Raw genomic sequence first — 12,679 nt, 5'->3', positions numbered from 1 at the left:
CCCAAAAGACTGAGAGTAGGGTTTAATGAGGGACAAGAACCCCTTCCCAGCTCGTGGGTCCCAGGCAGATGCAGGTTCTCCTCTCCCTTGCCCTGCCCCACTGCTGTGTCCTCACTACCATCATCATGGTCCCAAAACCACATGCCACATCACACTCCCCAGCCCCGAGGGACCGCCCTGCCACTATATTCCCCCGCCCCCCAGAGCATGGGCCTTCACCCAGGCAGCCCAGAAAGGAAACAGATTTAGGGCAAGGCCAGGAATGAGGACAGTGGCAGGAGGAGGAGCTCCTGGGGACTACTGGGAGCCCCCCAACACCAGGCACCCCTCACTGAAGTCACCCACACCCCTTTCAGGCTGAGAGGACACTGGATTTGCCTGGGGAGAGTGGGTACGGGAGACAGACTCACTTCTTGCCTAGCTGCCGGGCGACGTCACAGCGCTGGAAGCCCTCAAGGTGGTAGAGGCGGCGGGCCAGCCGGCGAGCAGCTTCACTGACCCCCTGGCACCCATTGGCCAGTGGGTCTGTGCTGCCAGGCTCCAGCCCCTCCGAGCTGCTCAGCTCTGAGTCCGAGTCTGAAAAGCCATCCTTTAAGCTGGGGTCACTGCACAGGGAAGGTGAGGACAGGAGAAAAGGGGTCAGAGGCCCAGGGTCAGAAGCCCCAGGTGGAGGCTGGAAGGTCTCCCCAGGCCTTGGAAAACCCACGCAGGAGCCAGAGCAGGGAAAGAAGCTCCAGTGCATCAGGAAGAATCAAGTCATTTAGAAGAGCCCCTCAGGGGCACCTGGGTGGCGCAGTCGGTTAAGCGTCCGACTTCAGCCAGGTCACGATCTCGCGGTCCGGGAGTTCGAGCCCCGCGTCGGACTCTGGGCTGATGGCTCAGAGCCTGGAGCCTGTTTCCGATTCTGTGTCTCCCTCTCTCTCTGCCCCTCGCCCGTTCATGCTCTGTCTCTCTCTGTCCCCAAAATAAATAAACATTGGAAAAAAAAAAAAAAGAAGAGCCCCTCAGTGAGATGACTAGAAGCTACACGACCCACAGCATACTTCCCTGGCCCCACCAAGGCCAGAGAGGCCTAGAAGAGCAGCATGGAACCTCAGGGCCAGGATGGGAAGTCTGGGTGCAGAAGAAGGACACGATACCTCAGAGAGATCTTGTTCTCTCTGGGTGCACTGGGTTGCCCTAACTTGCTTTGCCTGCTCTGGATCTCAGTTTCCCCATCTGCTCAATGATTCTCCCAGTTCCCAGCCTAGGTCCTGCCTCACCTGGCTGAGTTCAGCAACTTGTCTGTGTCCTCCTCCTCTTCCTCCTCCTCCTCCTCCTCCTCCTCCCCACCTGGACCCGGGGATCCATCTTCATGGAAGCCATTGGGCACAGCGGTTAGAGACAGGCGGCTCAGGACGTTCTCTGATCGGCTGCAGGAGATGGAGCGCCGCAGGGGGCTGCCCAGATCCCCATCACCACCAGCTGCTCCCATGTCTCCCTCAGGCCCCATGTCCCCATTGCCTAAGCCAGCCCCTGGCTCAGGGCTATCACGGGCCCGCTGCTGGATGAGGGGTGTCAGGGGGGCCTCGAAGCTGACACAGCTGTCACTCTCATCCGTGAGGCTCAGCACGTCCAGGGAGTCGAGGCTGCTGTACTGGGTGCCCCGCAGCAGCTCAGACTCCACGATCTTCTCGAATGTGGCACTGAAGCCATCCCGCACATCTGGCTCTCCAGGGCCACCCGACCTGTGGGATGCAATGACCAGTCACCATCCTCCTGTGGTGTCCCCCGTTACAGGTGCTAGGACTGCACCAATCTGTCTGGGAACTCCCCGGGGACAGGAGCAGACATGGATTGTTTCCTGTTTATTCTTTCAGCCGATACTTACTGAGCACTAGGTGTCAGGTCCTGGACTGGGTACGAGGGTTTGGCAGTGAAAAGGACAGGCGTGGTCCCACCCAGTGCCTGCCTGGACCTGGCTTAGAGTAGACATCACTTGTCTGAATGAATGAATGAATGAATGAATGAATGGGAGGCCTCTTCCTCCACGGTGGCACAGGGCCTGCTGCCTCCAGGCTTTCCAGAACGCATAGGAATCCCCCTACCAAACTAGAGTAACTCTGGGTCAAAATTTTGCTTGAAAGTTCTCAGCTTGGCCAACTACATTATAGCTCTCAGGCCTTGCCTTAATGTCACCTCCTCAGGGAGACTGAGGAAGGCAGGTCCACATCACCCACCACTCTGGCCCCTCTCTTTATTCTCAATCCTCAGGTTATCTCCTCACTTCCTCCCAGCCCCCATCAGCATGTCTGTCGTATTGTTTGTTCCTCTGTTTACCATCTGTTCCCCAGTCCCACCCCCCACAAGGCCAAGGAACACCCAGCACATAGTATGTGTTTATTAACCCTACTGAATGGTGCACTGGGTGAACAAACAAATGTTAGTCAGCCCTGTGGCTTAAGACGCTGCCTAAGCCATTGCAGGGCCCTGTCCCATCCCTGGAAGAGGTCTTTGCACTGGCTGTTTCTCTGCCCACAGTGCTCTTCCCTCAAGCTGAAGCCCTCCTTCCTTGTCCCCTTCTCAATGAGATACGCCCTGAGCACCCCATTTATAACTGAGACCTGCCCCCAAACACCTTACCCCTTTTTCCTACTTCATGGTTTTCCAAAGCACTTACCCCCTTCCTACATACTATATAATTATTATTTTTATGATTCATTATCTACCCACTAGATCATACGCTCCATGATAGCAGGAATTTTTGTAGGTTCTATTCACTGATGTACCCCCAGCACCTAGAATAGAGTATCACACAGAGCTAAACCAAGGTATCCTGGGAAGATTCTTATCCACTGGGAAGAAGCACAGGTAAGTAGAAAGGACAGGTAAAGAAGAGGAAAGACTGACAAAGAGCGAGACCAAGAGAGATGAGACAAAAGAGAGACAAGATAAAAGAGACAGAAAAATAAGAGAGACAAATGTCTGAGAAAAGAGATACAAAGCATGACAAACAGAGTAAGAGAGACAGTAAGAGAGACAAAAATAGAGACAGAAGCACAGAGACAGGAAGAGGAAAAGACACAGACAAAGAAAGAAGCAGGCTGAGGAGGCCCATTTCAGATAAATTGAAACCCACCATTTGCAAGGAAGTGCATCCCTCACTGCCCCTGAGGATGAGCTGCACCCTGCTTCTCCCCCACCACCTGCTGCCTGGGAGACACCGAGCTGTAGGTGGACTGGGAGATACCCCCACCCCTCAAACACCCCCTTAAGCCCCAGATCTAAGATGTGGTCCTAGTGTGTTCTCTGGGGAAGCATACCAACCTGAGAGAAAAAGCTGGAGTCACAGCCAGCTTTCTCCTGCCCCAGTTCCAGCAGGCTCTGAGACCACAGTCTCATTAAGCCTTCTCTTGCTGGAGAAGGAACTGGGGAGGACGGCAGAAATCTAAAATATGGCAGGAAGTGTGACAGTGCACTGGTGTGGTTGCCTCCACTGAATTCCAGGAGGAAGAGACAGATGAAAAGGGTCACTGCCCTGGTCACCAGAGCAGACACTCAAAATCTTCCCAGCAGAGACACTTTGGCTAGGCCTGTGCTAGGTCGCAGAGATACCTAAATAATACAGATCCTTGCCCTTGGTGGTGGGAGTGGGGGGCTCTCATCTCATTGTCAGAGCCATGAATGGTCTCCCCCATCCCACTATCTCCCACCTTCTCATGCATCTGAGCAGACCTAAGAGGTGGTTCTGACAGAGGCCTGAAGACTATTAGCCCAATCTCCAAACTTCCATCTACCCCCAATTTCAGCCATCCCAAATAAATATGCCACCTAAACACAAGCCGTAGGCTCCAAGAAACCCCAGACCCCTGCCTGCACCCCACGGCCAGGCAGGTGGCTGCCCTAGGACCTATCGGGATGGAAACACTCATAGCCACAGCATATTTGGTACACACAGGCACCCAACCCCATAAACTCACATTCCTATCCACAGAGCTAGCCACACTCAGCCCTGACACATGCAGACCCAAGTGCCCACAAATGCACAGGCCAGGCACACTCAAACCCCCACACACAAACACACGACCACAAAGACCCATGCACATCAGCATGTTCACACATTCCTATGCACACAATAATGCACAGGCCAGACCACGAGGCATGCCACCCATGCACACTGGCTCATCCAGGCCAGGGCCTGCAGCTGTGCACACTAAGACTTCTATATACTTTCTTTTCTCAGGACATTCCCCTGTCCCTTTCCCACCCTCCTTGTCCAACTAGTACCTCCAAGACATGTAGGTCTCTCTGCTTCCTGCTGAAGATAATAGAAATGGAGTGTAACTCCAGTTAGTAGAACTGAAGTGAGATTCTTGGTAGAACCTCCGGATGGCACTCAAGCAGGGGGTGGGGTAGCTGTCAGGGATTAACCCATGAAGCCTACTCTTCTGAGGTCAGTTGCAGAATTGGGAGATCTGCACCTCCAGGAAGCAGAAGGCTGGACCAGATGACCTTCTGCATCAAAGCATTTTGGAACTCTACTGCAAAGCCTGGGAAGGAGGGAGTGTGGCCCTCCGACCCCACATAGAAAGAGCCCATGATGGTTTGGGGGGCTGTGGGTAGAGAGCACAACAGGCCTGCTAGCCTTTGAAATCTAATGGCTCCAGCCTTCCAAAACATCCAGAAGCTGGGCAAAACAGGGAGATGTAATTCCCATTTTATGGAGGAGAAAAACAAAAACCAGAGAGGCTAAGTGGCTAGGCCCAAGCCATATGGCATTGGAGTGGCCAAATGCAGCAAGTCCCCAACCCAAGACACCAACTTACCCCAGCTGAGGGTCCTCAGTGTCCAGACATAGATTCCTGGAAGCATCGTCCCCATCTGCCAGCCCACCAGCCCTCCAGGGCCTGGACTGTGTAGAATCTTCCAGAATGTTTGAGTCTGGCCCCAGGACTAGGCCATTGGTGAGGGAAAGGCCAAGGCTGAGGCCACGGAGGGCCACGTTCGGGCCCTGTGCAGGCTCCTCGGTGTCCGCCAGAGTGCCCCTTATCTCATGCCCTGGGCTACTGTAGCTACTGTTCAGGTCCTGACTCTGTGCCATTCCATTCTCGGCCCCTGGTTCTTCCTCAGACTCCAAGCTGGGGTCCCAGGCAGCACCACCTTCCCCAGGTAGTACAGATGGAAGCTTATCCTCATCCATGGCAGCCACTACTTCCACCCTGTGCTGACTGCTCCTGGGACTCCACTAGACCTGGAGGCAGATGGAGAAATGAAAAGGTAAGTCAGACAGGACAGGTGCTGGGGGGTATAAAGACAAGCAAAACCAGTGCCAAGTAGCCTGCCTGGGGACAAGAGGATGGCTGAGAAGATCTCAGGACCTCCTGGCTGGAGTATGGGTTCAGACTGTAGCCTCCTCGGGCCAGCCCCGCTCACCTCTCCCCTGACTCCCGGCCATCTTGTGTGCCACAGTCCTGCCTTCCCTGTTACTTCTTTGATGTCTCTGTTGTGCCCACAAGAACCCACCAAAGCTCTCTGAGAAAGATCCAGGATGGGAGGAATGAGGGAAGGGTCCAAGATCTCTGGAAACCCTCTTCCTTTCCAGCTGGTATGTGATGTAGACGAAAACTCCAGGCTGACACCAGTTAGCCCTCTTGCCTCTTTCCATGTTCTCACCCTGACTCCAGGAGCCAGACAAAAGCGAATTTGTGGTGAATGGAGGGAACTGAGATGGGGCTGCCTTTAGAGGGACAGTTAAGACAGGAGGCAAGGAAGTCAACAGAAGTGCAGCTTTATCAGAACCAGACATCAACCCAGAGAAACCAACCTAAGGCCCAGCGTGAGGCGCTGTCCAGGGTGCTGGGCTGGTGAGGCACCACCCAGGACCCTGGCCTAGAGCAAGCCTGCCTTTGTTGCTCAGTGCCCAAAGCCCTGGCTGTGAGAGGAGAAAAGAGGTGGGGGCCTGGGGTTCCCCTCCACATCCAGCCCCCAGAGCTCACCCAGCCTTGAGAAGGGACTTAAGAGGAGGCTGCTATGGGGCATTCTGGGGAGAGTACCAGAAGGGGACCTTGGCCTTGCTCCGCCTAACTCATTGTGTGATCTGTATGGGTCCAGGTCGGGGCCTCCTCACTGCACCAGCCAAGCCAGCCCCACTCCTATCTGCCATGCTTTGGGTTTGTAACTCCTCTTAAAATGAGGAGACCCATTTCACTTGCCATATCCATCCCTGCCCCCTTTGGAAAAAAAATTTTTTTAATGTTTATTTTTGAGAGAAAGAGACAGAGTGTGAGTAGGGGAGGGGCAGAGAAAGGGAGACGCAGAATCCAAAGCAGGCTCCAGGCTCCAAGCTGTCGCCACAGAGCCCAATGCAGGGCTCTAGCCCACGAACCACAAGATCATGACCTGAGCTGAAGTTGGACGCTTAACCAACTAAGCCACCCAGACACCCCTTTCCCTGCCCCCTTTTTAAACTGATCAAAACCAGCCCAATTTCCCAGAGGCTTCCTGCTCAATCTTATCCCAGATGAGAGGGCAGATGCAATGGGCTGTGTTCTGGCTCCCCCTCAACTGTCTCTCTGCCCCCGGCCCCACCCAGTCTAGGCTATTTCTGCATCACCCCACCCCACCCCACCCATGATCTTTGTCATCGGAGATACACAAGCCCCTCCAAATGACTTCCTTCCTTCTTTCTTTTTCTCTTTCTGTATTTAATTTTTTAATGTTTATTTATTTGTGTAAGAGAGAGAGAGAGAGCAAGAGTGAGCGAGTGGGAGAGGGGCAGGGAGAGAGGGAGACACAGAATCTGAAACAGGCTCCAGGCTCTGATCTGTCAGCACAGAGCTCAACGAAGGGCTCAAACCCACCAACTTTGAAATCATGACCTGAGTCAAAGTTGGATGTTCAACTGACTGAGCTACCCAGGCATCTCTCTCTCTCTCTCTCTCTCTCTCTCTCTCTCTCTCTCTCTCTCTCTCTCTTTCTTTCTTCTTTCTTTCTTTCTTTCTTTCTTTCTCTCTCTCTCTCTCTCTCTCTCTCTCTCTCTCTCTCTCTAAGTACACTTCATGCCCAGCACTGAGCCCAATGATGGGCTTGAACTCATGACCCTGAGATCAAGACCTGAGCTGAGATCAAGAGTCTGACGCTTAACCGATGGAGCCACCCAGGCACACTTTCCTTCCTTCTTCAGGCTTCAACTTCCCCCCAACAACCCCAGGCTCCTCTGAAAAGGGGTCCTGAGGGTTCAGGGGAGGCTGAAGGAGAGGGACTTGTCAGCCTGAGAGGCTGCACCAGAACAGCTTGTAAGTATAGCAAAAAGGATTTAAGTCAGACCCAGATTGCCTATACTTGCCTGGTCCTAAGTGTCACTGGAGGGACTTGTTAAAATACAGATTATGAGCCCTCCCCCAAACCTCCTAAACCAGAATCTACAGGGACCAGATATAGGAATCTGTTATTGAGTGGGGTAGACAGCAGTCTGGGGCCTCAGCCCACCCACCCTGAGCATTCCTTCCTAGAATCTAGAGTTTTGAAGACCTCATGAGCTTAAGATTTTATTTTAAAAAACAAATCTGAAGATCTAGGCTCTAGAATATCTGGGCCCTGATCCTAGGACGCTGGGGACCCCAAGGGGCTCGGCACTAAGTGAGGGTTTCTTTCTGGTCTGCCCTAAATCCCTGCTGCTGCAGTTGCTATTTCAATCTGTTCCCTCTGGTTGTGTACTCAGAGGGGGGAGAACAGGAGGTCATCTCCTCAACTGAGACTTCTTGGGGGTGGGGGGAGCATTTCTAAAGGAAAGAGGAGGGAGAGTGGAGACTTTTGGCTTGCTGCCTGAGTTCTAGTCCTCTGGCCTGCTTTCTAGCCCAGGGGCCTGGATGTGCATTGGATCTGGGGCACAGGGCTTCAACCCAATTCCACCAGGGTGCCTCGCTCCCACACCCACACGTGGAGGCTGAGCCCAGCAGGACAGAGTGCCTCCCCTGTGGTCAGGGCTCTGTCTGAGCTCCCAGGAGGCCTGAGACTTGAAAGCATAAGCAGTTTCACCTGATGCTCATTTTACACCAGCCTCAAAGCCAAGGTTAAGAACAAATCAAGGACTCCTTGGGAGGTCCCCCACTCCCCCACCTCATCCCCCAACTTCCAGCAGCTGCCTCAGGCTGGCTCCAGCCCTACCTGCCCTGCCATGTCCTCCTGCAGCTGGGAGCCGGGTGGAGGTTCTGCCAACACTGGGCACTGGGCCGTGTCCTTGGTTTCTGGGGGTGGGCAGACAAGGGACAGCATTGAGCTCCACTCTGGGCGGGGGGCCCAGAGTCCCTGCCTGGGCTGAGGGCCAGTTGAGCCCAGAAAGAGCCAAGCCAGGACCCCCCTCTTCTTTCTGACCCAAGAGAGGGGTACATAAAGGAGGGGGGGGCTTCAGGTCAGAGATGTCAAACAATGACCCAAGCTTTCACTCTGAACCTTCATGTGCCCTGGGATACATCATCCTCTCTGGCCTTTGTGAACCCATCTGCAGAATGGGAGCATCACTTCTGCTCTCCTTCCCCAGGGCTGGTAGGAGTACCTGAGGTCATGAATGCTGAGAAAGTAGAAATCCAAGGCAGAACAAACTCTTACAGAGGTCAAGGGAAAAGTCAGCTATGGTCCACTCTTTCCACCACTACATTTGACAAACGGGGAAACTGAGGCACAGAACCAGGAGAGGATGTGCCCAAGGTCACACAGTGGAGGAGCTGCCTCTAAAACTCAAAAGTAGCTTCCTTCTGTGCCTAGATGGGCTGGAGGTGCTGGATTAACCAACCCCCAGTTTCCCAGGCCCTCCGTGAGATCCTCCCACAAGATTAAGGGCTCAAATCTTTAACCAGGAGACTCTACCCGAAGCAGTGACCCTGTCCATGTCCAGCCCTGGTGGCAAGAGCAAGAGAGTTAGTACAGCTGGGCCCCAGGGCACTGATGCCAAGCAGAAGCCTGAAAATGACAAGCTGGCAGTAGTTAGATCCCCTGCATTCTCACTCAGCATAAACCAGACCCTACTCCGAGCAGGGGCTCCTGCTCCTCACTGCCCTTGAGATGACCTTGGTCTTGGCAGCATCTTTTTGAGCTCCAACTAAGGTGGACCCGTGATGTCAGTGGAACACTGGTTGCGCCAGGGCTAAATGTGAAACCAGCCACTTTCTGGGTCTCAGCTGCACCTACAACAATCTTGTCCCCCTCCTCACTTTACCCATGGCAGCTGGAATGAGCTATGAAAACACAAATCACATTATATCCCTCCCTCACTCATAACCCTCCAAGAGTTCCCAATGCCCTTCGATTAGAATTCATTCTCCTCAGCATGGCCTAAAAAGGCCTTGTCTATGCTGGTTCACTGCCCTCTCCCCATCCCCCACGCCATCAGCCACATTGGCCTTCTTTCTGCTCCCTGAGCTCATTCCCACCTCAGGGCCTTTGCACCAGCTGTACCCTTGGCCTAGAATGCTCTTTCCCTAGATCTCTAAATGACTGCCTCTTCTGTCACTTAGGGCTCCACTCCAATGCTGCCTCCTCAGAGAGGCCCTCTCTTAACACCCTGCCCTCTCACACTCCTCCACAGAGCATTTTATCTGCTAAGCATCACTTAACAGAACTGAAACTCCTTTTTCTATTTGTTTCCTTATTTCCTGCCCATCTCCCTCACTAGGATGTAAGTTCAGGAGGGTGGGGACTATGTCACATTCACTGTCTGCCCCAGAGCCTAGCACCATGCCTGGCAAACAGCGGGCACTGTTTTAAACGTTTGGTGAATAGCCTGGAGATTATCAACATCACTGTTGTAAAAGCAGAAGCTAAGAGAAGTTGAGGTACATGCTTAGGGCCACAAAGCTAGAAAGTGGCAAGGCTAGCATTCTGCATGGAATAACCTTGTGTGGTTTCCACGCAGAGATCCAAGCCAGGGACGGTAGGAAGCCCAAGGAAAGGTCTGGAGAAGGGGGCTCAACAAGGAGGGTTCCAGGGCCCAACATGTTCTATAAGACTGAAGGATAATGCATGGGTGCTGATGCCTGTGTGCATATCTGTGAACAAGCATATGGTGGGCATTTCTGGGCACATACATACATGCACATGCACACACACACACGAAGGGACCTGGGCAGTCACCCATGAGGCAGTCTCCCCAGGTGATGAGACAGAGATGAGAACCCTACATGCCTAGGAGCTAGGTTCAGGGCAGTTAGACCTACATCAATGGGTGGCTGGGTTTGAAATTATTCTGCTTTGGGAGAAGCCAGGAGCAGGAAAGGGAAATCCAGGTTAGGGTGGAGGATGGGAGGACCCACACTCACAGTGGCCACAGCCACATACAGCAGCATCAGGTGGCTTGTGTGGGTTTGGCAGGAGACAGGAAAGTACAGGCCTATTTGGTGGAAATGGGGATACAGGAGGCAGAGCTGAGGCGGGGAACCCATGGTGCTGAGCACTACCCAGGACAGGCAAAATCTAGGAGCCTGTGGAATGTCCAAGAGTACTTAGAGCCCAGGAACGATAGGTGTAGAAGGGAACAGAATCAGAGAAAATCATTCTGGAATAAGGTTTGGCCTCTAATGTGCTAGGGGAATTTAGACAAATGAAACCCTTCCCTGGCCTCATTTCCCCATGTACATAAGAGATTCCTAACCATTTCCAAGTCTTGGACTTCTCTGAACATTTGACAGAGCTGTGGATCCCACCCAGACAGACTCACATATGTGCACAACATTTTGAGTATTTTTAAGCGGCTCATGTGCTCCTAAAGCCCATCCATATGCCCTGGGCATGAACTCCAAATGGGATAGGCTTGAAAGACCTCCCACCTCCAACAGTGGACACTCAGCATCCCAGAAGGGCCTACTTGCCAGGGAGAAAAAAAGCTGGAAAACTTTTCATCTCAGAGCTATTCTTTGCCCCTTGGGAGCCCACTCTGGAAACCTCCCTAATATCCCACTGCCCTTCCCCAGACTCTTACTACATGACTCCCTAGCTCATCCAGATTTTAGCACATGGGCTGGGATAGTCACACATGCACATACACACAGGAACAGTTAAATAAGATGATCAATGAAATATAGGGTGTGGGCATTTCTCAACACATACATACATGCCCACACACACACTGAACGAAGGGACTTGGGCAGCCACTCATGAGGCAGTCTCCCCAGGTGATGAGATGGAGATGAGGACCTTACATGCCTAGGGGCTGATGTATAGTAAGTGCTCAGAACAGACTCCAGCCAGATGTGGCCCATAACATTCGCGGGGCCCGGGTTAGCCCAGGCCTGGGCACTCCAGGATTCCACAAGACCCTGCTGGGCCACTGACAGCAAGGGCAACAGGAAGCTTACAGGAAGACCCCTCCTTGGTGGGGGGGGGGGGTCCCTGGTCCCCCAGGCTCACCATGCTCTCCCCAAGCCTCTGTCAGCTAAGGAGTCTGGAGGTCAGAGCTCTAAGTACCATCCCTAGGCAAAGATCAGCCCAGTCATGTATCTCTTCAATGACCCAACTGCTTGGGGGCAGGGGATGTAACCAGGACAAAATGAAGGTGATGTCTACCCAGGAGCCTTGGAAATTTCCCTGCTTCCATTCCTCAAAGTGACCCTAATCCCTCCAAACCTACTTGGTCTTCCCAACTTGGAGGATCTCATGCAGCAACAGGTGCCTCAGAGTAGGAGTCCAGGACAGTGGGTCAGTGTCCTAACTGTACAGTCAGAAAGATCTGCCTGCAAATCCCAGCTCTGCTACCCATCAGCTGTGTGACCTCTCAGAGCCTTAGCACTTTCCTCTATAAAATGCAGGGTGCTGGCAGCATCTGCCTTACAGGGCTGCAGTGAGGACTGAAGGAGCTGGCAAGGCTGAGGTGCTCAGAGCCAGGCACAAGTGCTTCCCAGAACCCTCTCTCAGGCCCACAGGGGAAAGAGCAAGCTGCCCACACTGGAGACAGAAGGCACCTGAGAGCAGCACAGGACACTCAGCGGGCCCTGCAGACATTTTCCCTCGGCAGCCTGTCAGAGCGGCTTCTGAGGCAAGGGTTTCAGAGGGCCAGCCTGAGGGTGGGGCAGGAGAAAGCCTCCAACCTTAGGGCCCAGGAGGTGGGGCAGAGAGAGCACCCTACCCTTTTCTGAGGCAAGTGAAGACCTTACAGTCCCGGCCCCACCAACTTTCCCGCCCCAGGCCAGGCTCCCTCCTAGCTTTCCATCTCAAGGCACAAGGGCAATACTATATGCAGGGCAAGGGCCAGGGTCCTGGGCCTCCCTTAAAAGTTGCCCAAGCCCTTCACTTAGTGCCAGTTCAGGGTCATTAGGGAGCCCAACATCACCTGGTTTTCTTCCTCCCAGTTTGGCCCCTGGGGAACCAGCTTTGCCTTAGGTTGTGGGCACCTGGAAGGTCTCCCCTTTCTCAAGGTTGGACAGTCAAAGGTCCCCAGGGCTGGGTGCACATTTGCATCTTATCTGCATGCGCCCCACACCCTGCTGGGACTTTCAAGGGCCCCTGGGCCCAGCTTTGCAAAGGTCATTCCTTGATGTCTCCTGGCTTGCTTCTCTCCCCATCCCCCAGCCACTTGGCACCCTCCTTTGCTCAGCATTTGCATATATCTGCTTGCTGGTTTGGAGAACCCTCAACATGATGAAATTCATGTCTGCCGTCAAATCCCAAGTCACATTTACGGCTGGGGACTCTACCTCCAGCTGGCTTCCCT

At 53.5% G+C, this 12,679-nt stretch overlaps 1 protein-coding gene across 4 annotated transcripts in view; it reads right to left on the bottom strand.

Annotated features, from left to right (window-relative positions):
- The window catches only part of PSD2 (pleckstrin and Sec7 domain containing 2), a 56,585-nt gene that overhangs the window by 30,642 nt on the left and 13,264 nt on the right, over positions 1 to 12,679 (bottom strand). For all 4 annotated transcript variants that reach the window (XM_043575338.1, XM_043575503.1, XM_043575427.1 and 1 more), the window contains 3 exons: positions 4,806 to 5,230; positions 1,263 to 1,727; positions 411 to 605 (listed from right to left, as the gene is read on the bottom strand). In XM_043575338.1, the coding sequence (XP_043431273.1) occupies positions 411 to 605; positions 1,263 to 1,727; positions 4,806 to 5,179 (1,034 nt within the window). In that variant the 5' untranslated portion in view covers positions 5,180 to 5,230. The remainder of the gene's footprint in view (positions 1 to 410; positions 606 to 1,262; positions 1,728 to 4,805; positions 5,231 to 12,679) is intronic.

Source organism: Prionailurus bengalensis, chromosome A1 (assembly GCF_016509475.1).
Source record: "Prionailurus bengalensis isolate Pbe53 chromosome A1, Fcat_Pben_1.1_paternal_pri, whole genome shotgun sequence".
NCBI lineage: Eukaryota > Metazoa > Chordata > Mammalia > Carnivora > Felidae > Prionailurus > Prionailurus bengalensis.
This window is presented reverse-complemented; position numbering and strand designations above follow the sequence as displayed.